Genomic DNA, 27,514 nt, shown 5'->3' with positions numbered 1-27,514 from the left:
CGGCGATGGGGAGTGTGCCTTTTGTTCTTCTTTGTTTGTTGGTGGTTGGGGGGTCCACTTGGGGCTGGATATGAAGACAAGGGGAGTGGCAGTGTTGATCAATAAGATGGTGCCTTTGAGGTGGGGGGGGGGGGGGGGGGGAGGGGTATGGTGGCCGATCCGGGGGGGGGGGGGGGGGGGGGGTCTGCACTGGCAGTGGCTGGGGAGCTGAGGGTGTTGATGCAGCACATGGACCCGTGGAGGTTTGGAAGGCCGAGGGCAAAGGAGTTGTCATACTTCTCCCATGTGCACCGGGTGTATTCACTTGTCGACTTTTTTGTAATGGACAGGCTGCAGTTGGAACTGGTGGCCAACTCGGGGTATTCAGCGATCGTGGTTTCTGACTATGCACGCATTGGGTTGATTTGCGGGTGGTTTAGGGAGAGGCCCAATGGACGCAGTGGAGGTTAAATGTGGCACTGGCATACAGGGTTATGTGGAGGTGAATGATACAGGAGAGATCAAAACCACCACATTGTGGGAGGCACTCAAGGATGTAGTTGGGGGGAGGGGGGGGGGGGTTATTTTAATTTGGGTACTTAAGGAGAGGGTGGATCAGGAGGAAAGGGCAAGGCTGGTCGATGAGGGATGGCATTGGGGTGATGCAGGTGGGGAAGGCCCTGGGCCCCACAACCAATTGTTTTATATAAAACGTTTTGGGCAGAGCTGGACCACTGCTGGCGAAGGCGTATAATGGAGTGAGGGAGGGGGGGGGGGGGGGGGGGGGAAACTCCTCCCCCCCCCCCCCCCCCACCTTATCAGTCTTCCATCTCCATGATTCTAAAAAAGTACAAGGACCCAGTGCCGTGTGGGTCGTATCGCCAGATATCGATACTGAATGTCGATACCAAGCTTTTAGCGAAGGTGCTTGCATTGCGGATTGAGGACTATGTGCCGAGGTTGATCAGGGAGGATCAGATGGGTTTTCAGAAAGGAAGGCGAATGTACAGAGGTTACCTAATGTGATTACAATTCGTTTCAGGTGCTGGGGTGGTTCAGTTCGACAGGGGTTTGTGGATTGGGTCCGGTTGCTATGCAAGCACAAGGAGTGTGTGGACGAAACCAGTGAGCATGTGGTACTTTGGGCTATCAGATTTTAACGTTTTTAAAACGTACCCTCAAGTCTGTCTGCTGCATAAAAAAAAGGTGTTAATTTTATTGAATAATTTTTTATTTAACCATGGTGTTAATACTTTTCCTTTGGTAGGGTGAACAATGAAATAAACAGCAAACAGCAATGTGTGTCACCTTGTTCAGCAGCAAGATTAAAATAAATAAACCTAATTATTAGCGGAATAAATTTCTATAAATAGTAGCACAAGCATTTTTCAACTCGCGTGCACAATTCTAGGTCCAGAATTATTTACCTTAATAAGAGTTGGAAATGATAGAGCATCATTTTCCAAAGGTAAAATCTCAAAATTTGTAGGAATGAACTCATTCTTCACTGGCAGTTTGAACTTTCCATTTTGGTCTGCATTCTGCCACTTCTGTAAGAATAAAGAGAAGCTTCTTTACTGCAAACAACATGAACTAATATTTATTCCTTCTGTGGTAAAGCATTCTTTCCTCTTTAAATGTGGGGTTACTATCAGATCAGCCATAATCTTATTAAATGATGGGGCAAGCTCAAAGGACTGAATGGACCACTCCTGCTCTTTGTTTGTATGACATATGGCAGTGTTAAAGCAATGCAAAGAACATGCATCATGTGTAAGAAATTAGCATGATATAAATCATGGCTTTGCAGTAGATTTTGTTGGGTATATCATAAAACCCGATACGGTAATTATTTTCCTCCAAATTGGATTTGATTTAAGAGTAATATTGTTCTGAAGCCATAGGATTCATATACCACATAAACACTTGCCTATTTGAGACTCCAACCCCATAACAAGGGCAATGTGGTTGATAGTTAACTGTCCTTGAAAATGGCCAAGCAAGACACTAAATTCAAGATAAATTAGGGATGGGCAACAAATGCTGGCCTTGCCAGCGGTACCCACATCCCATGAAAGGATACATTTTGAAAATATTAGTTCCAAAATTTGTTTCCCTATTTCTCACAATGTTCTCAACTGTGTGAGCACAGAAAACAAAAAGGAAAAGACCAATCACAAGCCTGTACCACCAATAGTTCTGCAGTCCTCTCGTCTATTCTTGCCACCAACTTGTCCTCAAAGTGGTTTATGAAATTCTATATTTAAAAAGCAGTCTACAAATGCAAGTTGCGTATTCAAGAATTCCATCAGGAAAAATTAAACAGCTCCATCCTCATTACAAAAACAAAACTGCAACCACACAACAATGGGTTTAGTGTGCATCACATCCAAACCTCATTAAATAGATCTCTAGGATTTCAAAATTGTACATTAAATTGCCGGCTTTTATGCTTGGGATTATTTTAAAAGTGGTCTAGCTGTTCAGCAACGTTTGTTAAGATATGAAGGGCTGCATTAGATAGAAAATAAAGGCAGCATTTAGCATTTTGATTTCTTCCACCTAAAGGGACATATAAATTCATTATTTCTAATTCTCAAGTTAATCAGTTTATTGCACAGCTAATATTCTAAATGCAAGATACCTTGGGATACAGTTTTCCAATTCCATAACTATTTTTTGTACATCTATGTGCAAACATTGTCAAGTGCAAAATGTGCAACAGAAATCAGCAGGTTTCAAACAGCATTGCGTGCACAGAGAGAAACCAAAAGGAATTGGATTTCAACTAAAATAATTAACATTATCTTGACGAGGGTAGGTAAGTTACCCACCTCAAGGACATCAGCACCAATAGCTTCCTGTTTGTACTGTGTGCCGTACCATTTCTCTGTTAGGTCAGTTTTCCCTTCAAATGATTTAGAAACCACTGCCACACTGTCAGGGGGAGAAACACAATTGAAATTAAGTAATTAGTGACCAATGCCATTGACACAGATGCAACATAGTCTGTGAGTCTGTAATTGTAGGTTTGTGATTTATATCTGTAATGTTAACTACTTGGTCACTGTGCAAACTTGGAGCAAGTATTAGAGGTGGAATGGGGGCTGGTTTAGCTCAGTTTGCTAGACAGCTGGTTTGTGATGCAGAGCAAGGCCAGCAGCAGTTCAATTCCCACACCGGCGGAGATTATTCAAGAAGGCCCACCTTCTTGGCCTTGCCCTTCACCCGAGGTGTGGTGATCCTCAGGTTAAATCACTACTGGTCAACCTCTCAAAGGGGAAAGAAGCCTATGGTCATCTAGGACTATGGTGACTTTATTAGAGGTGAAAGTCCAACCAAATTACAATATGACTGGCTTACTGTAATTCATGCTTCTATTAGGTCCTGTATGAAAATGGTGGATTGGGGGTCGGTTAGCACGGTTGGCTGGACGGCTGGTTAGTGATGCGGAGCAACACCAACAGCACGGGTTCAGTTCACAAAGACCCTGCCTTCTCAAAATTGCCCCTCTCGCCTGAGGTGTGGTGACACTCAGGTCAAATCACCACCAGTCAACTCTGAATGGGGAGAGCAGCCAGCCTATGGTGCCCTGGGACTGTGGTGACATTTACATTACATGAAAATGGTGAATGCTGGAGGGTGGGGGGAATTTTCATGATATTAAATGCCTGCACTGTAGTTCACAAACAACTGCCATATTTAGTTTTAGAATTCACATTTACATGATCCCTCTGCTTCAATTTTGGTTTTGAATATAGCTGGGGCAGGGGTACAATGAAGTCGGAGAAACTAATTTTCAGCATATTTTATTTGTCAGTAGTACTGCGTGCAAGCTATAAAAAATGTTCTCTGTAATAAAAATAATTTGATTAGATAAGCATACCAGTGATGCAAAGAATCCAGGCGCCTAATGAAGATAGTCAAAACTTGTCTATTATCCAATTCAATCTAGATCAGTTCACATGTCCTGCTGAATTTCTAAAAAAGGTCCAATTACCTATCTGGTGAATCTTACACTCGAACTACCCACCGCAACCACAACAACAGCGTGGAGTTTGTTCTTAGTGGCAAAGGTGCTCATCATTCACCTCACTGACAGTTGTCCACAGAGTTTTGTGGGCTTGTTAGCAGAGATTTCCCCATCTCCAGCATGATTACTTCTACACTGTAGCTTGTTCAAGAGGAGCGAACAACAGCAAGATCTTTTAACCAATAAGATTGAATGATCCTTGCTGGGACAAGAGTCTAAATCAGAAAGTATAAAATCGAAAATATAAATGATTTATAGCAAATGAAATAAAGATTGCAAAACACAGGTGGGATTAAAGGGTGAGAGATAAAAAGGTAGACCGAGAACCTAAATGTAAAAATTACTTTAGATATTTTTAGTCTAACGCCAAGTTTACATTCCCTCAGAAAATTAATTCCAGTCATTAAAATTAGGGTTGGAGTTAAAAATAAGGTGCAATTGATGTACATGTAGAAGCTGAACAGGCAATTAATTTTGTTGAGGGATGACATATATATTATAAAGAATAACAGGGATTAAATGTTATAGCATATCAGATACAACCATGCTTCTGAAGAAGTGAGTTAAAACTTGGAGGACAGTTCCCGCAGATGAACCATGAAATAAAGGACTAAAGTAGTGGATATTAGAGATTGTGATTTTTGAATCACGGTCTCTGTGTCAAGAAAGAATTCTAGACATAGTCCTATCGTATGTCCTATGTTTTTCATGTATGGAATGATCTGTCTTGACTGTACGCAGAACAATACTTCACTGTACTTCTGTACACGTGACAATAAACCCAAACCCTTCGATATACATAATCATTTGATAAAGGCTCACAAACAGGCTTGTCAGCAAAGTTGAAGCCCATGGAATAAGAGGGGGAATAAATAACTAAATAAATAAATAAAAAAGGGACAGTGGCAGCAAGGATACAAAAGTTATTAAGAGACAGGAAACAAAAGTAGTGGTGGACGATTGCTTTTCAAACTGGAGGGGTTCCACAGGGAATGATGTTGGGATCCATAATTTCCTTGATGACCCACATTTGGGATACACAGCACAATTTAAAAATTTGCAGATTATACAAAAATTGGAAAGATGCTGATCTGTGAAGAAGATAATGAAAGACTTCCAAAAGGACATACATAGGCTGCTGGAATAGGCAGACAAGTGACAGATTAAATTTAATGCAGATATATATGAATAGGTACATTCGATAGGAAGTACAAGAGGTAATATAAAATAATAAGTACAATTCTAAAGAGGTACAGGAGCACCTACAGTACAAATCATTGCTGGTGGCAAGAGGTTGAGTAAGCGGTTAAAATGGGCTTTATGGGCAGCACAGTGATTAGCACTGCTGCCTCACGGCGCTGAGGACCCGGGTTTGATCCCGGCCCACTGTACATGTGGAGTTTGCACATTCTCCCAGTGTCTGCGTGGGTCTCATCACCACAATCCAAAAAGATGTCAGGGTAGGTGAATTGGCCACGCTAAATTGCCCCTTAATTGGAAAAAAAAAATCGGGTACTCTAAATTTATCATTTAAAAATATGGGCTTTATAAATGAGTACAAAAGCAAGAAAGTTATGAAGAACTGGTATAAAACCGCTTTGGACTCTTATCTAATTCTGAGCACTACACTAGGAACTGTGAAGGCATTATTAGTGAGGTTGCAACAAGATTCACGAGAATGGTTCCAGCAATGAGAAACTTCAGTTACATAGAGTGGAGAACCTGGGCTGTTCTCCTTCAGGGAGCTTAAGAGGAGATTAGATAGAGTTGCATGAATGATCTGAACAGAGTAGATGGGAAGAAACTGTTCATTTCGAATGGTCATGAACAGAGGGCACTGATTTAAGGTATTTGACAAAAAAAGCAATGACACAGGAGGAAAAATCTTTCTGCAGTAAATGATTAGGTTCTGGAACGCACTACCTCAAACATGGAGGAGGCAAGTTCACTCAGGGCTCTTCATCGGAAGAGAAAGAAATTGCAGGACTACAGGGAAAAGTCGGGGGATGGGACTAGATGGGTTGCTCTTAGAGAGCTGGCATGGACATGGGCGGAATGGCATCCTTCTGTGCAGTAACTATTTCATGATTCTGTCATGCAGAGGCTGCATAAAACCGATTAGTCGCTAAGCCCAGTAGCAAGGTTACTCAGTTTGACCGGTCATGTCTATGTTGTGTTCACACACGTTGAAGGATCACAATGAAAATTAGAGCAGACAATGTGAATAAGCTCAAAAGATTATTTTCTAAAAAAGTAAATCAGACAACCAAATACCCCCACAAGAGCCATTCACAAAAAGAGATAATCAAAAAATCGAACACAGGATTGTAACTTTTTCTACTTTCTTTTAGGGCGTCTGATGAAAGTTGTATTATTTGTGCCATCGTGTTTAGGCTGGGCTTCTTTACAGTTGCATTTCAGTCTTTTGGTGACAAGTATAATTATGTCAGCATGAACGTCTACAGATAGACCAGGACACTTCAAGACATTCTCTGCTCAGGTTAGTGACAAAATGGACTCCATTACTGTACCCTGCAATACTTAAAGATCTCGGTCTAAAACTCCTGATATGCGGCATAGAGCTGTCACCAGCAGGGTCCATTTCCCTCTCTTATAAAATCTTCATAGTTTGTTGAAAGACTTTTACTCTGTTTTCTCCTTCTTACCCAGACTTTCCCAATTGATGTTTATTTGTATCATCGTGATGTTTTATTGCCTACAGCTAGGGGTGGTAAAATGGGTAGACAAAATCAGACAAATTTTCTCCCGAACCTATTGCTACCCTGGTCACATAGTCAATGGTAATTCAGCCCTTTCCTCCTGAACATTTACCATGTTATACCCCAGCCTTCAACTTAATGGCTCTAGTTTCTTGGTAGCTTTATTATTGTATAGTGTCGCTCTTTGCGAAAGCTTTATTCAAATTGTGCTGGCCATGTTTTTAAGTTTAGATCTTTAAACATTTCCAAAAATCTGCAACAAGTGCCCTAGGTATGAACAGGACTACTTTCAGTTGCAGGTTCTCTCAAACCAACTTTTTTTTTTAGTATGACCCATCTTCACTGCAGGGCAAGGTTTTGGAAAATAAAGTTTTAACTTGTGTTGTATCAGGTGGATTTCTCCCCGATCCCAAAGGGAAACACTGAGGATATACCAGGTCCTTCCCTAGATCGAGAACTTCAGATTATACTGAAACTTAAATCTACATGCTATCTTTTCATGGTACAACATGTTGGCATATTAACCAATCACCTAACAGCATATTAATCAGTCATCTAATTATACTCATTTTTGAAACTAAAAATCACAAGCCAACTGCCTCAAAATTACTAAAAATGCAAGTTTTAATAAAAATGCTTTAGGATGTACAGGCAAGAAAGCAAAGAAGCTTGCAGTTTCGCTCATCATTGCATCAGGTGTTAATTTCAACCTTTATTTCAATTAGCATCTGTCTGAAAGGCCAGCAGGTCATATTAATTTGGAAACATCAGTGTGCTTTTTTAAATTTGTCCAATTAAGGGGCAATTAAGTGTGGCAATCTGTAGCCATCGGACATGGCCACTTCCAACTAAGCACAGAGCAACTTGCAAAGACTGATGGGTAAAATTGACAAGCCAAGAGTCAGGCAGGTTCTGAGCCTGAAATGCATATCTGTCAGCAAAGTCCAGACGGTATCGAAACCCCATCCCATTAGCATGTTAATCAGGCCGATTAGCAGGTGATGGCCCATCTCCCCCAACACAAAAAGGACTGGTACTCCAGCTACCGGGACAGTCTCAGACATTTCGGCGCCACTCCCAGTCCAAGGGAAACACAAACAACAGGGTCAATGACCACTTGAGACACGCCCAGTCATCCAGATCCCCACCCACTTATTGGCTAAGGAATCGAACGGAGTGATCAGGGATCACCCAATTAGTGAGGCCCAAATTGAAGGACCGCCCAAAAGAGCGCGAAAGCCCCCAAGTATAAAGGAAGAGTTCGCCATATGCTCGCACTCTTTTGGCCTTGGTACCCCGGGCACGGTCATCGCCAATCACAGCAACACCAGAAGCAAGTTTGAGTTCAATGCCCAGACGGATGAGCCCAGCTGAGCAGCAGTTACCCCTTCGAACCCAAGAGATCCAGAATTGAACAGCGGCCACTGTTTCCTGACCTAAACTGGATGTCCGAAGTCAAGTACAGGTTGTCTTAGTAATAGGTATAGTTGACTAGTAGTGTTTATGTTGCATGACTGATTGTATGTAAATAAAGTATCCTTGCCCTGAACTAACTAATTAACTAGCGTTTGGCTCTTTGATCAATAGCCGGTTGAAACTTGTGGTGGTATCATTCGATACCTGGCGACTCTAAGCATTCGGACATAGACAATATAGAAAGAAGGCAAATTCACTGATTGCCCTAATTGGAACAGAGCCAGAGTAAAGAACATAGTAAAGAGAAATCGGCAACAAATCCACTTACCCTGTACATCCTTGGGTTGTGCGGGTAAGGCCCACACAAACACTGGGAAAATGCGCAAGCTCCACACGGACAGTGACCCGGGGCCAGGATCAGATCCGGGCCCTCGGTGCCGAGAGGCAGCAGTGCTAACCACTGCACTACCCCAACATCAGTGTCTTATGGAAGCTTTCTTGCAATAAATTAAAATTATGACAACATGCATCTTCTGCCACAGAAGTGAAGGCTAATTCTGAAGTTCATATTTTTTTTTTAAAAAACAGCCTCAGGGAAAGTTAACAATTTTTTGCCGTGGATTTCAGTGCAAGAGTTTTACGTAGTGACAAAACACAGAAGGAATTAGCGCAAGTTTTGGTGACCTATTGGCTGAAACTGACCGCACCGTTTGACAACCACACGTGTAGTTAAATGAGGAAATCCCGAAGACACTATTCATGGTGCCCTGAACTTCCAAAATCTGGGAGAGAAATGACATCACCTTACACTGAACATCCAAGTTCACACTAAACATCCAAGTTCCTATTCTTACCCGATATGTACCAAACTCAGCAAGGTATTACTAAACAACTGTTGTACACAGACTTTTATTACAATAATGGTGTATTTCTTCAGTTTACAAAAAAATATATATTTATTAAAATTTCAATCTTTTTCTTTCTGACATTGACAATGAATTTAATATTCCCACGGACACTTTTAGTTCAGATTCTGTGCTGCTCAGTAACAATTGTACAATCGATTTCTTAGAATACACAATGTTGCTGGTCTTATTCACAAACTCCATATATCCTGTAAAGGACACTGTATTTGGGATGGTTGGCTGACATGTACATGTATAAAAGGAAGTAAAAAGTCTATGGGCAAGTGAAAATATCAAGAATTGCTATCACTGTTCATTTGCCTTTAAGTAATATTTGTAACCACCAGTAAATGATTATTAACTTCAAAACATCAGTAGCACAATATAGGATTCATTATTTTTTTCACACTTGCAGGCACTAATAATACAACAGTAACTTACCGCACAGTTTCTGGTCTCAGTTTCTCCAGCACCATTTGAATTAAGTCAGCCCTAAACTCTTCCAGCAGATATTCCGCTGCAAGCACTTCATGAATGGGATAGTACTGGTAGATTAAAAGAAAGGATATGACAATACAGCAAGAGTGAACAATATAATTGATCATGGATTGCATACACTTATCTTCAAAGACAGTGAGTTAGTTTACAAAACTAACGGTGACAAATTTTCAGAGTGCAATCTGAAATACTGGTAAAAACTTCAGAACCCCATGCAAATAATTTAACTTTTAACAATCTCCCGACAGTGCTTATACGTTTCCTTTAAAAGAAAATTCTAAATTGAAGTGGGTTATTCAACAAATGACAGACCATACACTGGGCAACATCAGCACAAAATGAAAAAAAAAAAAGAAAATTGCTTATTGTCACAAATAGGCTTCAAATGAAGTTACTGTGAAAAGCCCCTATTCTGGCACCTGTTCGGGGAGGCTGGTACGGGAATTGAACCGTGCTGCTGGCTTGCCTTGGTCTGCTTTAAAAGCCAGCTATTTAGCCCTGTGCTAAACCAGCCCCTTTATACAACAGCTTTAATAGAAGTACTTCCACAGCTGCCTTTGTTAAGCTACACATGGCATGCTGACAATTTGCAGTTGGTATCATGGGAACAATTTACTCAATCATATTTGATACTCGTGTTCAATTGTGAGCACAGAAATTTGAACAAGATAACAGATCTTTTGCCGTCAACCATCTTGTGAACTATATCCTGCCTGCTGCCCAACTAGGGAATAGATACATAAGCATGGCTAGGCACTGCCCAATCAGCATTCATAAATTGCAATCTCTTGCAGTCGGAAGCTCGAGGAAGCTCTATAGCCCCCTTGGCAAGACCAAAATGAGAAATCCTTTGAGCACACATATGGATCACATCATTCACATTACATCACATTTTGAAACAGGTGACCACTGCAAGATCACTATATTTAAAAACTTTAGCTTTACCTTTTCTAATTTTATTTCCTATCCATTATCCAACCAAATCAGTCACTATGAACCTTGTTGGGATGTATTGTTAAGTAATGGGTTAAGAGACATTGCAATTAGTTGTCTCATTTAAGTATCCATTAATTGACACTGATATGTAAAGGGGCTTCAGGTGGCCTCTGTCAGGTGATGTCTAGTTAGAGTTTTGTGCAAAGGCTGTTAGAAGGAAATAAATGGGTGTTTGTGAAAAAGGAACAGAACTTTAGACTCTTCATATCACAGCAACTAAAAAGTCTAACAATTGGTAGCAGAGGACGGTTGCTGTGTAAATGAGAAGGGTTGAAAGATACAACTTTTCCAGATCAAACCAAGGAGTGAGTGAGAAAAGAAGAAAAAAAAGAGATATATGGCTGAACCGAGGATAAAGATGGCTGGATAGGACTATCCTCCCTTATTTTCTGAAAGGGAATCGTACGACCAATGGAGAAGTGCAGTAGTTATGTGGACTAAGGTAACTGCTTTGGGAAAGAGAAAACAAGGTATGACATTGGCTCTTTCGCTACCATATGGCAGTAAAATCCGAAACAAAGTGCTTTCTGAGCTGGAATTGGAAGAGTTAGACTCAGAAGAAGGTCTGGAGACTTTATTACATTATATGGAGAAGATTTATAAGAAAGATGACTTGTTAAGTGCGTCTGAAGCATGGTCGGATTTTGATAAGTTCTGGAAAATGGAGGACATCTCCATGGAAGACCATATAATGGAATTTGGCAGACTATATGAATATGGCTGCAGAAAGCCCATTTAGTACTGGTGTCTGTGAAAGAAATCATGCTGTCATCGATGACATGCTTCGGAAAATTTTGGCAGATCAACCAAATTGCAGGCTAATTTCAGCTTTAGCATGGGCAGTACATGCAAAGAATTCATTGCAGATGGTTGGGGGCTATAGTCCTTATCAATTAGTGTTTGGTAGAAATCCTAAAATTCCGTCCATTTTGGATGACCAGCCTCCAGCTTGGGAGGGGACTACAATTGGCTCTGGTTTTGCTGAACATTTAATGCATTACATAGCAGTAGAAAAGCTTTTTTGGAAGCAGAAGTCTCTGAAAGAATTCGCAGAGATTTAAGACATAACGTACGGCCATCAGATGCCGTTTTTCAGCAAGGAGGCATGGTATACTATAAGAGAGACAATTCTAATGAATGGAAAGGCCCAAGGAAGATCATAGGCGTAGATGGCAAAACAAGTATTTTGCAACATGGTAATCAAACTGTTAGGGTACATTCATCAAGGATAATGGGTACAGATTACAAATTTTCAAATTTAGACAGAGCAGACAGACATGACGAGGAACCAGAGTCATCTGGTACAGCATGTGTTACAGAACAATGAGGACCAATTAACTGATATAGACAGGGTTTCTGTGGAGGAACACAACACTTCTGATGAATCAGAACAGGCCATTTTTCCGAAAGGGCAACTGCCAAAAGTGACATACTTGCCAGAAGGGTCCAGTCAATGGAAGGATGCAACTGTTATTAGTAGAGCAGGGAAGGCCACTGGAAAGTATAAACATTGGTTGAATGTACAGCATTCAGGGGAAGGAGCCAAGACAATGGATTGGGAAAACGAAGTTCAAAAATGGAGGGCACAGAAACGCAGTGCCAGTTCAGACAGTACATCAGATAGTGAACAGGTCCGCAGGAAAAGGTTGAGAACTATTGAAAGGACATCCCACAGCAGAAGGGAAAGATCAAGCAGTAGCAGTACAGAACGAGATACCAGGCGGGAGAGGGGACGTAGTTTATCAAGATCTCGGAACATGAGTAAGACTACGAATACTAATAGGAGTAGAAGCCCACATGAACGTGAGATTTTGGTGGCTTCAAATAAATTAGATGAAAAAGTTATCAAAGAAGCTAAACAGCAAGAATTGCATAGTTGGAGTGAATTTGGGGTATACACGGAAGTACCGGATAGGGGACAAAGAGCTCTATCCCACAGATGGATTTGCACGGAAAAGGTTCTTCCGGATGGAACTTAGAAGGCAAAGGCCAGGCTCGTGGCAAGGGGATTTGAAGCAAACTTAGACGATCAGGGTTTAAGGGTAGATTCACCTACAGCAGGAAAGGTCATTTTAAAGATCTTCTTGGCTCTATTAGCCACAAAGGCATGGAAATGCAAATCTATAGATCTAAAAGCTTCCTTTTTGCAGGGGCATCAGCTGCAGAGAGACATTTTTCTCCGTCCTCCTAAAGAAGCAGCTAACACAGATGGGGTACTCTGGGAAGTTGAACAAATGTGTATATGGATTAAATGATGCATCCAGAGTCTGGTATTTTTCGGTAAGGTCAGTTTTGTTAAAGTTAGGCTGTTGCAGTTGAAAGCAGACCCTGCAATGTTTTACTAGCACTATAAAGGAAACCTTTCTGGCATTTTTATGATGCATGTCGATGATTTTTTGTTGGGTAGGACGAGTGATTTTGAAGCTATTGTAATCTCTGGTTTGAGGAAAGAATTCAGGGTTGGAAGTCAGGCTACCGGTGCATTTAAATATATTGGACTGGAAATTGGACAGACTAAGTTCGGGGCAACTTTACGTCAGCAATCTTATTTGGAAAGCATCAGCCCAATAGCAATTAGTCGTGGCCGAGTTTCACAAAAAGAGGCAATGGGTTCAAAGATAGAAAAAGAGCAACTGCGAAGTTTAATTGGGCAACTGAACTGGTTAGGTAGACAGACTAGACCGGACGTGAGTTTTGATGTCTTAGAGTGGAGTACAAAAATGAATGATCCCAAAGTGGAAGACATAATAAGAGCAAATAAAGCATTGGCCAAACTAAAAATGCAGGAGTGTGTTTTGAAGTTCCCGGTTTTAGGTGACCGTAGGCACTTGAAACTCAGTTTATAGTGATGCGTCCTACGCAAATTTATGTGATGGGGTTTCAAGCGCAGGAGGTTTTATAATTTTCCTTTTAGGGAACAATGGTAAATGTTGCCTGCTTGTGTGGGAAACAAAGAAAATAAGGAGAGTGGTAAAAAGCACTTTGGCTGCTGAGACGTTAAGCCCTGTAGAGGCAGTGGATATGGCCTTTTAACAAGTATGATATTGACAGAAATTTGGGGATTAGGGTAATATACCTATTGACTGTCACATTGACAATAAATCCCTGTGGGAAAATGTGCACTCTACAAAACGTGTCAATGAAAAGAGGTTACAGTAGACATCGCAAGTTTGAAGCAGATGTTGGACAGAGGGGAAATAACAAAAATTAAATGGGTCGACAGGAGATATCAACTGTCAGACTGTTTTACGAAAAGAGGGGCGAGTTCACAGAAACGTATGGATATTGTTAATGATGGGTGCTTGTTTCTGTCACTGTTTTTTTTCTTTCTCGTAAAACAAAAAAAAAAAAAGGGGGGGGTAATCATGTGTGCGTTTTTGAGTTTCTTGAAATTGTTTTCACCTAATTTTTTTGTTCTCCAAGGAAGGGGAGACTGTTAAGTAATGGGTTAAGAGACATTGCAATTAGTTGTCTCATTTATGTTAAGTATCCATTAATTGACACATATGTAAAGGGGCTTCAGGTGGCCTCTGTCAGGTGATGTCTTGTTAGAGTTTTGTGCAAAGGCTGTTGGAATGAAATAAATGGGTGTTTGTGAAAAAGGAACAGAACTTTAGACTCTTCATATCACAGCAACTAAAACGTTTAACATGTATTACTGACAGAACTCTTCAAAGCTCCCATAAGAGTTTGTCACAATCTCTACTTGGATACAGGTGTGTGGACTGGGCAACATATCTTTACAATTTAAAAGAGCTCTTTTGTTATCCTGAGCCATTGTGATTACAATAATTTAGTTTCTGACAGTAACAATACCTATTTTGTTCTATACACAATACAGAGCCAAAGAACAGTCGAAATCAATGATAAACTGTTACTTTGGGAGTAGTATTACTTTGAAATTAACGTATTTACTCCCAAAACACTATCTGTTCCACCTAATTTCTACAGGCTGTTTTGTAAATCAGTACCAGCAAAAATGTGTTCAGCTGTGACCTCCAAGTGTCAGACAGAACAAAAATGATCTCAAATAGGGACAGCAAGGGGACATCCATACTTATTCAACATCAAAGCCATCACCTGCTAGCGAAAATAGATTTAAAAGCAGAGATCATGGGAGTCACTTAAGTATTTCCCCTTTTCCCTAGTCCCTTCCTTCCTTTATTTTGACATCGTCATTCATTATTACACTTGCTGAAAGCAACATAATAATAACATTGGCTAATCTCAAAACAATAGTTTTTTTAAAGTATTGCAGAGAATCTTGTTAACTAAAGGAATAACATTTAAAGAGAAATAAATATAGCAAACAAGGATTTTTTTTTACATACATGTAACAAGCCAGCATTTTTTGAAGTGTAGCCACGTGGTCGTTCTTTATCTTTGAACCTAAATGCCATAGCATTCAAATCCTAAATTTTTAACAATAAAAAGCTATTAATAGTCAGCTGCTGGAGGAACTAAAGTTTAGCTTCAAATTATCGAAACAAATTGTCAGGGCCCCCAAGTTCAAATATCAGAAAATAAACTGTGAACAATAGAAAAATGTTAGTGATTTGCATGCGAGGCTACACTTGACTGTTATGTGCAGTTGATAAATGCATTGTGTAAATGACTGCCCAAAAAAGTTGAAAGGCCCAGATCTGTGCCAAGTTATCAGATATCAGGTGGAGTGATGGATGGTGCAGCAGCTGGTTTCATATTATGGTTTTCAAATCGTGCTGGAAATCCACTGGGTCCAGCTGGAAAATGCATGACCCGACATCAATCTTGGATGCACTGCCCCCAAAATAGAATACTCTGTCAACACTCACTACCTAACCTCATACAAAGAATGGTCACTCGTAACCAGGACATTTAGCACCCTCAGAACCTTCAGCAAGAGTCAATACCTTCACAGAAAGAACGAGAGGCAGGGAGGGGAATGACAAAACAAATTATATCAATTCAAAATTACCTCAAGCTAGCCTCAAATTGCTTTTGTTTATAAACATATACATCGTTATAAAGGAAAATGATCTGAGGAGTTGAATAATGTAATGCTATCTTGCCAAATTCTAGTGAACACTGCTTACTGTTCAGCAAAGTGCATTTTATTTCTGGGAAAAGAACTTTTTAAAAATCAATTTTTCATGAATACAATCCCTAATCGAGTTAATTCATAGTTTTAAAACAATCTTTTTCATGAATAAATACAATCCCTAATCAACCTTAAAGTCTGCATCTGCAATAGCTCTCTTCTACATAATTCGCGGAGTAAACTAACTAATTAAAGTGTCAAACCTATTATCAAATCTTATTAGTGGTACCAGTTTTGGGGGGGGCGTTTCTCAGAGCCCCGCATCGGGCCGGAAAAGCGGAACAGCCGCGCCACGATGCCAGCGCGGTTCTCCGAGGTGCGGCGAATCAGCGTCGTTTGTGCCGGCGCGTTTGGCGCAGCACTGGCATCGGCAGGGCCGCCGATTCTCCGGCCCGGATGGGCTGAGCGGCCGCTCCGACACGACAGAGTCCTGCCGGCACCGTTCACCCCTGGTTGCTGCTGGTGGGAACTAAACAGGAACGCTCGGGGGGGGGGGGGGGGCCCTCCCTTACCAGGGGGGCTCCAATGGGGTCTGCCCCGATCGGGGCCCACCGATCGGCAGTCCGGCCTCTGTCGGCTGGCCCCTTTCCTCCGCCAGCAATGTTATATCCCTGCGCCATTTTTGTGCGGGGCGGCCTGGGGGAGGATGGCCACTGTGCATGCGCTAGTTGGCGCCTGCCCAACTGCTCATGCGCGGGACCCAAGGCGCACGTCTTTTACGCGGCGCTGGGTCTCCGACGCTGCACCGAGGCAAATCGCGCCACGCTCCTGCCAGCCCCAGAATGGGGTCTGGGAACGGAACGGGCGCCGATGCCGGAGTAAAACACACCGGTTTTTACTCCGGCGTCGGCACTTAGACTCTCTTTGGGAGAATCCCGTCCACATACTCTGAGGTATTGGCAGTTCAAAGGGTAGCAGAATACAATCTCTGATCAATATTTAGTAAATAATTTTGTTTATCAAGTTGATTATTGAGCATCTTGTCTTTTCCCTCTGGTTACTTGCTGCAGAGTTATCTGATTTGCAAAACAGATCAATGAACTAGTCAGATTTTGTTCATTACCTTGCACTCCTGGAAAACCCACTCTTGCGGTCCTTCTGTACGTAGTTTAATAATATACTGGAACATGTGCAGAATTATATCATCAACATGCACTGCATAAATAATGATATGAAAAGAAAAGACAAAGTGACATGATCAATGCAAGTTTCATGGTCACCATAGCTTTGCGTGTTCCAGATTTTATTAATTGAACCCACATTCCCAGAGCATTAATCCGGGCCTCTGGATTATTAGTCCAGTGACATTACCGCTGCATCACCGTCTCCCCAAATATCACCTATTCAAATAAATCACGACTGCACTGCAAGACCCAAATACACCCATTCTGTCATTATCTGCTAGCTAAAAATAATTCCTGTCATAACCGTATCAGTTCCTATAAACTCTACATTTATGCCTTGCAAACCAATAAATACTTGAGCAAGTTTCTTTAAAAAAATGCAAACTTTGGGGTACAGCTCTCATCAAATGCAACTTTAAACTTAATTTTTGCCAGGTTTAGGGTAGCGCGGTGTCACAGTGGCTAGCACTGCTGCCTCACAGCGTCAAGGACCCCGGGTTCGATCCCATCCCCTAGTCACTGTCTGTGTGGAGCTTGCACATTCTCCTCGTTATCTGCGTGAGTCTCACCACAACAACCCAAAGATGTGCAGGGTAGGTGGATTGGCAATGCTAAATTGCCCCTTAATTGGAAAATAAAAAAATGTAACTTTTTTTTTTTGCCAAGTTTGATGTCAACTGTACTTCAAAGGCATCCCTGCCTAGGAAGAGATTTAATTTTTCTAGATTTAAAATAAGTCTGGAATATCACATTTTACTGCACTTTTGATAGGCATTACTCAAGCGTAAACAGAAAGTTTATTCATAAACTCTCGCATAATAAAAGTTTAAATAACATAGAATCAGTTGCTTCTAAAATACATAATGTACTTACCAAGCCCTTCCTCAGTGAGATCCACATTAATAATGAAAAACATAAAACCTTTAGCTCCTTCTTTTTGCCCTCCAACAAGAGTGTTTACCCAACCTGGAAAGTAACACAGAAAGCCATCAAATCTTTTCCCTGAAAATCTACGTGATTCTCGAGTCACCATAATAAAACAGTATTGGATATTTTGAGAAAAGAACTGAAATGCTAACATTTCACACTTCATTGGAGAGAGTTAACAAAATTGTGTTTTAGGGCAACAAAGTGATGCACCGCTACACTGCATTGTGCAAGGCAACGTTACAGAAGAGAATGTTGATGCACTACTACAAAGTATCATGTTATGCAACATGACAATGCCACAGCATAATGTACTGAAACACTATAGTATGCACTGTGTATTAATGCACTGTAAAATATTACACAACAGACCGTGGTAGTTCAGCGTGCCAATCCATTAATATGCTGTATATGACAGAACAACAGGTATGAATTGTGCACTGGTACATGATTGGCTCTTGACCTTGCCAAGGAAAGTAAACGGGCAAGTCACCAAATTCTCCTTGTGCACAAACTAGTGGCCAAATAGGAACAGGCATTCATCACCATGAAATTGGTATGCCCTTTTTAGCTGTAAAGAGAGAAAGAATGAGAAGGAGGGAAGGCAGTGGAGTGCAACCAGATCAAAAAAAGATATTTAAACTATGAATAGAAAATCAGACTTGGGAGATTATTGTAGTCAAATTTCTGAATTTTGCTTGGACAATCTGCAGTTTCCCGCTACCTCAATGTCTAATATCGGAATAATCCAATTTGTAAAAGCAGTCACATTAAACTAGGAGGTATTGGAATGGAGCCAGGTGTCTCCTTGCAAAAGGGAAAGATATGTTATTATTAGAGTAAATTTGATTCCCTCACATGACCATTGATGCTAAATGGCATTACTGGTCATTGAACATATGGGGGGGGGGGGGGGGGGGGGGATTATATAGCCGGGTTGGAGAATCGCTGGGGGCGCTGGAAATTCCCGCCATGCCGGGACACCGATTCGGCGGCAATCGCACCCGCCGCGGCGCCGGTCGCTCAAATAGGCCCCCGTGGCGATTCCCCGCAGGCGACGGGCCGAACTCCCGCCGAGTCCTACCGGCGTGGTTCTAACCTGGTACCACCTGGCTAGAGCTTGGACCCGTGGCCGCTGCGGACATCCTGGTGGGGGGGGGGGGGGCAGGGGGATCTGACTCCGGTGGGGGGGTGGGGCCTCCACGGGGTCCAGGCCCGCGATCGGGTACATTCAATTCGTGGCCAGCCACGATCTGGAGGGGTCTACCTCCTTCCGCGCGGCCCACTGTAAAGTCCCCGACATGTTGCTCCGCGCCGGTGCGGAGACTGGAACCATGCGCCTGCGCGGACCCGCGCCGGCTGTGCAGGGCTGTCTTTTGGCGCCGGAGCAGTGTGCAGCTCTCCGGCGTTGTGCCAGCGACCTGAACAGCAGTGAATTTCTGGGTCAGGAGGCCCGTTGACACCGGCGTACACCACTCCGGTGTCAATACTTGGCCGGGATTCTCATCCAGTCCATGGTTAAATGTTTTTCAAAATTAAAAGTGAGGGATGTGGAGGAAGGGGGAAAAAAAACATAAGTATTACCAACAGAATTACCTTTTGATTTGAGTTCTGACAGAAGACTCCCTGGCCCTTCATGGCCGATCAAATGCCCAAGGTAATGGCCTGGATTTGATTTGTAATATTTTTGAAGGTCTGGTATAGGAAAAGTGACATAAAGATTGCGGATGTCCTTGATAGGTACCACCTTATACAGTTGCTGTAAAACAGGTTTCATTATTACATTAATTATTATTTTATTACATTAATTTAGACTTCAATTTTGCCAACATATTTATGTTTTAAAAATTGAACTGCGAGTAACTTTTTATATGCAATTAAATAGCTGCCGTCTTAATTCACAATTTCAGCTGGTTTGGTTGCTACTTAAATGCTTTGAAATAATTATTTCTGCAAGAACGCACACATTGCTCTCCCAAATTAACTTTGTTGCATTGAATTTCACTGTGGCAACAAACACTAAATACAATAAAATGGGTGATACGCCTTTCTGTAACAAACTTCAGTCTTGCAGTTAAGCTATTGTAAACATGATGACAATGAAGACCAGCACAATTACTAACAGTATTTAAATGTGTCCGGATTTATTCGGCTGTGTCACTGTCATGTTTCCTCTTTCCTCCATATCTTAAATCAAAGACAGGAAATATATACTCAAAATTTACAACATAAATTAATTTCTGAAGGAATAAGACTTTGTACTTCTTTTTTAAAAAAATATATTTTATTGAAAATTTTTGGCCAACCATCACCGTACATTGTGTATCCTTTACACAGTGATATAACAGTACATATAACAATGGCCTGTTTTATAAACAAAAAATAAATAATATATAACAAAAACGAAAACTAAAACTAAATGGCAACTGCCTTGTCTCAGATATACACTCTCCAAAAATATGATTTAACAGTCCAATATACAATTATCTATAACAACCTATACATATTATACATATATATTAACAACCCTGAGAGTCCTTCTGGTTCCTCCCCCTCCCCCCCCCCCCCCCGGGCTGCTGCTGCTGTCTTCTTCTTTTCCACTCCCTTTATCTTTCTGTGAGGTATTCGACGAACGGTTGCCACCGCCTGGTGAACCCTTGAGCCGATCCCCTTAGGACGAACTTAATCCTTTCCAGCTTTATAAACCCTGCCATGTCATTTATCCAGGTCTCCACCCAGGGGGCTTGGCTTCCTTCCACATCAACAGTATCCTGCGCCGGGCTACTAGGGACGCAAAGGCCAAAACATCAGCCTCTCTCGCCTCCTGCACTCCCGGCTCTTCTGCAACCCCAAATATAGCCAACCCTCAGCTTGGTTCGACCCGGACCCCCACTACTTTCGAAAGCACCTTTGTCACCCCCACCCAAAACCCCTGTAGTGCCGGACATAACCAGAACATGTGGGTGTGATTCGCTGGGCTTCTCGAGCATCTCGCACACCTATCTTCTACCCCAACAAATTTACTGAGCCGTGCTCCAGTCATATGCGCCCTGTGTAACACCTTAAATTGTATCAGGATTAGCCTGGCACACGAGGACGATGAGTTTACCCTACATCAGCCCACAGCCCCTCCTCAATCTCCTCCCCCAGCTCTTCTTCCCATTTCCCTTTCAGCTCATCTACCATACTCTCCCCCTCGTCCCTCATTTCCCTATATATATCTGACACCTTACCGTCCCCCACCCATGTCTTTGAGATCACTCTGTCCTGCACCTCCTGCGTCGAGAGCTGCGGGAATTCCCTCACCTGTTGCCTCGCAAAAGCCCTCAGTTGCATATACCGGAATGCATTCCCTTGGGGCAACCCATATTTCTCGGTCACCGCTCCCAGACTTGCAAACTTCCCATCCACAAACAGATCTTTCAATTGTGTTGCTCCTGCTCTTTGCCATATTCCAAATCCCCCATCCATTCTCCCCGGAGCAAACCTATGATTATTTCTTATTGGGGACCCCACCAAGGCTCCCGTCTTTCCCCTATGCTGTCTCCACTGCCCCCAAATTTTCAAAGTAGCCACCACCACCGGGCTTGTGGTGTATTTCTTCGGTGAGAGCGGCAATGGGGCCGTCACCATAGCTTGTAGGCTAGTCCCCCTACAGGACGCCCTCTCCAATCTCTTCCACGCTGCTCCCTCCTCTTCTCCCATCCACTTACTCACCATTGAGATATTGGCGGCCCAGTAGTACTCACTTAGGCTCGGTAGTGCCAGCCCCCCCCCATCCCTACTACGCTGTAAGAATCCCTTCCTCACTCTCGGGGTCTTCCCGGCCCACACAAAACCCATGATGCTCTTTTCAATCCTTTTGAAAAAAGCCTTCGTGATCACCACCGGGAGGCACTGAAACACAAAAAGGAATCTCGGGAGGACTACCATTTTAACCGCCTGCACCCTCCCTGCCAATGACAGGGATACCACGTCCCATCTCTTGAAGTCCTCCTCCATCTGTTCCACCAACCGCGTTAAATTTAACCTATGCAATGTGCCCCAATTCTTGGCTATCTGGATCCCCAAATAACGAAAGTCCCTTGTTACCTTCCTCAGCGGTAAGTCTTCTATTTCTCTGCTCTGCTCCCCTGGATGCACCACAAACAACTCACTTTTCCCCACGTTCAGTTTGTATCCTGAGAATTCTCCAAACTCCCGGAGTGTCCGCATTATCTCTGGCATCCCCTCCGCCGGGTCCGCTACATATAGCAGCAAATCGTCCGCATACAGAGATACCCGGTGTTCTTCTCCTCCTCTGAGTACTCCCCTCCATTTCCTGGAACCCCTCAATGCTATTGCCAGAGGCTCAATCGCCAGCGCAAACAATAATGGGGACAGAGGGCATCCCTGCCTTGTCCCTCTATGGAGCCGAAAGTATGCAGATCCCCGTCCATTCGTGACCACACTCTCCATCGGGGCCCTATACAACAGCTGTACCCATCTAACATGCTCATCTCCAAAACCAAATCTCCTCAGCACCTCCCACAAATAATCCCACTCCACTCTATCAAATGCTTTCTCGGCATCCATCGCCACCACTATCTCCGCTTCCCCCTCTGGTGGGGGCATCATCATTCCCCCTAGCAGCCTCCGTATATTCGTATTCAGCTGTCTCCCCTTCACAAACCCAGTTTGGTCCTCGTGGACCACCCCCGGGACACAATCCTCGATCCTCATTGCCATTACCTTAGCCAGAATCTTAGCGTCTACATTTAGGAGGGAAATAGGTCTATAGGACCCGCATTGCAGCGGGTCTTTTTCCTTCTTTAGGAGAAGCGATATCGTTGCCTCAGACATAGTCGGGGGCAGCTGTCCCCTTTCCTTTGCCTCATTAAAGGTCCTCATCAGTAGCGGGGCGAGCAAGTCCACATATTTCCTATAAAATTCAACTGGAAATCCATCCGGTCCCGGAGCCTTCCCCGCCTGCATGCTCCTAATTCCTTTCACTACTTCCTCTATTTCGATCTGTGCTCCCAGTCCCACCCTCTCCTGCTCCTCCACCTTAGGAAATTCCAGCCAGTCCAGAAAGCCCATCATTCTCTCCCTCCCATCCGGGGGTTGAGCGTCGTATAATCTTTTATAGAATGCCTTGAACACTCCATTCACTCTCTCCGCTCCCTGCTCCATCTCTCCTTCCTCATCCCTCACTCCCCCTATTTCCCTTGCTGCTCCCCTTTTCCGCAATTGGTGGGCCAGCAACCTGCTCGCCTTCCCCCCATATTCGTACTGTACACCCTGTGCCTTCCTCCACTGTGCCTCTGCAGTACCCGTTGTCAGCAAGTCAAATTCTACGTGTAGCCTTTGCCTTTCCCTGTACAGTCCCTCCTCCGGTGCCTCCGCATATTGCCTGTCCACCCTCAGAAGTTCTTGCAGCAACCGCTCCCGTTCCCTACTCTCCTGCTTTCCTTTATGTGCCCTTATTGATATCAGCTCCCCTCTAACCACTGCCTTCAGCGCCTCCCAAACCACTCCCACCTGGACCTCCCCATTATCATTGAGTTCCAAGTACTTTTCAATGCACCCCCTCACCCTTAGACACACCCCCTCATCTGCCATTAGTCCCATGTCCATTCTCCAGGGTGGGCGCCCTTCTGTTTCCTCCCCTATCTCCAAGTCCACCCAATGTGGAGCGTGATCCGAAATGGCTATAGCCGTGTACTCCGTTCCCCTCACCTTCGGGATCAACGCCCTTCCCAAAACAAAAAAGTCTATTCGCGAATAGACTTTGTGGACATAGGAGAAAAACGAAAACTCCTTACTCCTAGGTCTGCTAAATCTCCACGGGTCTACTCCTCCCATCTGCTCCATAAAATCTTTAAGCACCTTAGCTGCTGCCGACCTCCTTCCAGTCCTGGACCTCGACCTGTCCAGCCCTGGTTCCAGCACCGTATTGAAATCTCCCCCCATTACCAACTTTCCCACCTCTAGGTCCGGGATGCGTCCTAGCATACGCCTCATAAAATTGGCATCACCCCAGTTCGGGGCATATACGTTTACCAAAACCACAGTCTCCCCCTGTAATTTGCCACTCACCATCACGTATCTGCCCCCGCTATCCGCCACTATGGTCTTTGCCTCAAACATTACCCGCTTCCCCACTAGTATAGCCACCCCCCTGTTTTTCGCGTCTAGCCCCGAATGAAACACCTGCCCCACCCATCCTTTCTGTAGTCTAACCTGGTCTATCAGTTTCAAGTGCGTCTCCTGTAACATAACCACGTCTGCCTTAAGTTTCTTAAGGTGTGCCAGTACCCGTGCCCTCTTTATCGGCCCGTTCAGCCCTCTCACATTCCACGTGATCAGCCGGGTTGGGAGGCTTTTTACCCGCCCCCCCCTCGTCGATTAACCATCCCCTTTTTCCAGCTCCTCACCCGGTTCCCACGCAGCTGTGTCCCCCCCCCAGGCGGTGCCCCCCCCGCCCACCCCACCCCATGCCAGCTCCCCCCTCTCCCCAGCAACAGCAACCCAATAACTCCACCCCCCCCCCTCACCCCCCGCTAGATCACCCACTCGCGTAGTTACACCCCCCATGTTGCTCCCAGAAGTCAGCAAACTCTGGCCGACCTCGGCTTCCCCCCATGACCTCGGATCGCACAGTGCGACGCCCCCTCCTTCCTGCTTCCCTATTCCCGCCATGATTATCATAGCGCGGGAACCAAGCCCGCGCTTCCCCCCCTGGCCCCGCCCCCAATGGCCAACGCCCCATCTCCTCCACCTCCTTTCCTCCCCCCACCGCCACCTGTGGAAGAGAGAAAAGTTACCACATCGCAGGATTAATAACATAAAACTCCTCTTTCCCCCCTTTTTACCCCCCTCTTCGCCCCCCATACTCGCCCCACCACTTTGTTTCAAACGTTCTTTTTGATTAACCCGCTCATTCCAATTTTTCTTCTACAATAAAAGTCCACGCCTCATCCGCCGTCTCAAAGTAGTGGTGCCTCCCTTGATATGTGACCCACAGTCTTGCCGGTTGCAGCATTCCGAATTTTATCTTCTTTTTGTGAAGCACCGCCTTGGCCCGATTAAAGCTCGCCCTCCTTCTCGCCACCTCCGCACTCCAATCTTGATAACCGCGGATCACCGCGTTCTCCCACTTACTGCTCCGAGTTTTCTTTGCCCATCTAAGGACCATCTCTCTATCCTTAAAACGGAGGAATCTCACCACTATGGCTCTAGAAATTTCTCCTGCTCTCGGTCCTCGCGCCATCACTCGGTATGCTCCCTCCACCTCCAGCGAACCCACCGGGGCCTCCGCTCCCATTAACGAGTGCAGCATCATGCTCACATATGCCCCGACGTCCGCTCCCTCCGCACCTTCAGGAAGACCAAGAATCCTTAAGTTATTCCTCCTCGCATTATTCTCCAGCACCTCCAGCCTTTCCACACACCCTTTGTGTTGTGCCTCGTGCATCTCCGTCTTCACCACCAGGCCCTGTATATTGTCCTCATTCTCGGCAACCTTTGCCTTCACGACCTGAAGCTCCCGCTCCTGGGTCTTTTGCTCATCTTTTAGCCCTTCAATTGCCTGTAATATCGGGGCCAACAGCTCCTTCTTCATCTCCTTTTTAAGCTCTTCCACGCAGCGCTTCAAAAACTCGTGTTGTTCAGGGCCCCATATTAAACTGCCACCTTCCGATGCTGTCTTGGTTTTTGCTTGCCTTCCTTGCCGCTGCTCTAGAGGATCCACCGCAATCCGGCCACTTTCCTCTCCTTTTTTCATCCGTATCCAGGAGGGATTCCCTTCTGGTTTACCGCACAGTACTTTTAGCCGTTAAAATTGCCGTTGGGGCTCTTATTAAGAGCCCAAAAGTCCGTTCCACCGGGAGCTGCCGAAACGTGCGACTTAGCTGGTCATCGCCGCACCCGGAAGCTCCGACTTCGTACTTCTAACAGGGACACTGCAGATATTAGGAATCTGAAGTGGAAACAGAAAATGCTGGAAATACTCAGTGGGCCAGGCAGTATCTGCAGAGAGAAACAGCTGCCATTTCATATCTATGACATTCCACCAGAACGGAGCACAATGCAATAAGTTTTGAGCAAGTGGGGAAGAGGAAGAAGGTGGTCTATGACAGAAAAGTGGTAGGCCTGACGCTTTTGTGATAAGATCGGAAAAGTAATCAAAGAATGCGTAGGATTTAACTGTACAGGATAAGTATTGCAGGCCGTGGTATGGGAGGCCTTGAAACCGGTAGTGAGCCCATCTTTCGGGACTTGTGGGAGGAAACCGGAGCACTCGGAGTAAACCCACGTAGACACTGGGAGATCGTGCAGACTCCACACAGACACGTACAGACTCCACACAGACAGTGACCCAAGCTGGGAATCGAACCTGGGACCCTGGAGCTGTGAAGCAACAGTGCAGTGCTACCAACTGTGCTACCGTGTTGCCCACAAGTTGGCACTGCTGACGGTGGGGACCTTTGAGGAGGCGATAGGGAAGGGGGTGTTACCACAAACTCTGGGGGACATGCCTCGATCTCCCAGTTGTTAAAGAAGGACAAGAACCCGACGGAGTGTGGGTCATAAAGTCCCATATTGTTACTGAACGTAGGCGCCAAGGTACCAGCGAAGGTACTGGCGGCTAGATTGGAACGATTGCCTCCCGATGGTGATATGTGAAGACCAGACATTGTTTGTGAAAGGAAGGCAGCTATTCTCGAACGTCCAGAAGGTTATTAAACATGATCGTGACCCCAGGCGAGGGAAAGGAGATGGAGAAAAGGCGTTTGACCGGATAGAGTGGGGTATTTGATGGCGGTCCTAGAGAGATTTGGGATTGGGCCGAGGTTTACAGTGTGGGTATGGCTATTGTGTAGGGAACTGATGGCGAGTGTTCGCACAAATAATATATGCTCGGGCTACTTTGCGCTGGACTGGGTACCAGGCAGGGGGTGTCAGATATCCCCCCCTGCTATTTGCATTCGCGAAAGAGCCATTGGTCATCGCTTCTCAGAGTTTGGGACTGTGGAAGGGGATAGGGGATGATAGAGTGTTGTATATTTCAGAGCCGAGTGAGTCAGTGGGGAACATAATGGGACTTCGACAAAGACTCGGGATGTTTTTGGGGCATAAATTAAATTTAGAGAAGAGCGAGTATTTTAAGGGGTCCCAGCCAGAAGTGGGCATGTTGCCATTTCGCAGTTAGGCAACCCACTTCAGGTATCTGGGGGTGCAGGTGGCGCAGGACTGGGGGAGGGGCTCCATACGTACAATTTCCCTAGCTTGGTGGGGAGGGTGAAAGCCAACTTGGCACGGTGGAACAACCTTCCTGGATCATTGGAAAGTCGGGTCCAGGTGAGGGGAAGAGAGCTTCAGGGTTGAGAGCGCTGGCAATGGCACTGCTTCGATTGGCGGCGGGCAAGTACTCTGGGAGACCAGTGGTGGTGGTCGCAACGCGATGATTTGGAGGCAGCGCTTTAAGTTGGGGGCTGGGTCAAGGAGGGTGCCGATTAGGGGGAAATCATAGGTTTGAACTGGGGAAGTTATACGGGAGATTTCGGAGATGGGAGGAGATCAAGGTAATAAAAGATCTGTTCCTGGGGGACGTTTTGAGAAGTTGGAAGAATTGGGGGGAGAAGTTGGAAGAATTGGGGGGAGAAGAACAGACTGGGGCAAGGAGAAGGCCTTAGGTACCTGCAGCTCCGAGACTTTGCAAGGAAGGAAGTTCCGAGCTTCCCGATAGCAACGGCCCCCTTGTTGTTGAAGAGGTACTGACGGCAGGGGGATTGGAGAACGGGGTGGTATCGGCAATTTATGGGAAGATTCTGGAGGAGGTCAGGGCGTCCATG

General features: G+C 44.5%; 1 protein-coding gene across 7 annotated transcripts in view; it reads right to left on the bottom strand.

Moving 5' to 3' along the window:
- The window catches only part of ide (insulin-degrading enzyme), a 233,845-nt gene that overhangs the window by 139,646 nt on the left and 66,685 nt on the right, over positions 1 to 27,514 (bottom strand). For all 7 annotated transcript variants that reach the window (XM_072479084.1, XM_072479086.1, XM_072479085.1 and 4 more), the window contains exons 7-13: positions 19,275 to 19,437; positions 17,625 to 17,717; positions 16,691 to 16,782; positions 14,879 to 14,959; positions 9,495 to 9,598; positions 2,814 to 2,916; positions 1,407 to 1,529 (exon numbers count right to left, since the gene is read on the bottom strand). In XM_072479084.1, the coding sequence (XP_072335185.1) occupies positions 1,407 to 1,529; positions 2,814 to 2,916; positions 9,495 to 9,598; positions 14,879 to 14,959; positions 16,691 to 16,782; positions 17,625 to 17,717; positions 19,275 to 19,437 (759 nt within the window). The remainder of the gene's footprint in view (positions 1 to 1,406; positions 1,530 to 2,813; positions 2,917 to 9,494; positions 9,599 to 14,878; positions 14,960 to 16,690; positions 16,783 to 17,624; positions 17,718 to 19,274; positions 19,438 to 27,514) is intronic.

Source organism: Scyliorhinus torazame, chromosome 16 (genome assembly GCF_047496885.1).
Source record: "Scyliorhinus torazame isolate Kashiwa2021f chromosome 16, sScyTor2.1, whole genome shotgun sequence".
NCBI classification, from domain to species: domain Eukaryota; kingdom Metazoa; phylum Chordata; class Chondrichthyes; order Carcharhiniformes; family Scyliorhinidae; genus Scyliorhinus; species Scyliorhinus torazame.
This window is presented reverse-complemented; position numbering and strand designations above follow the sequence as displayed.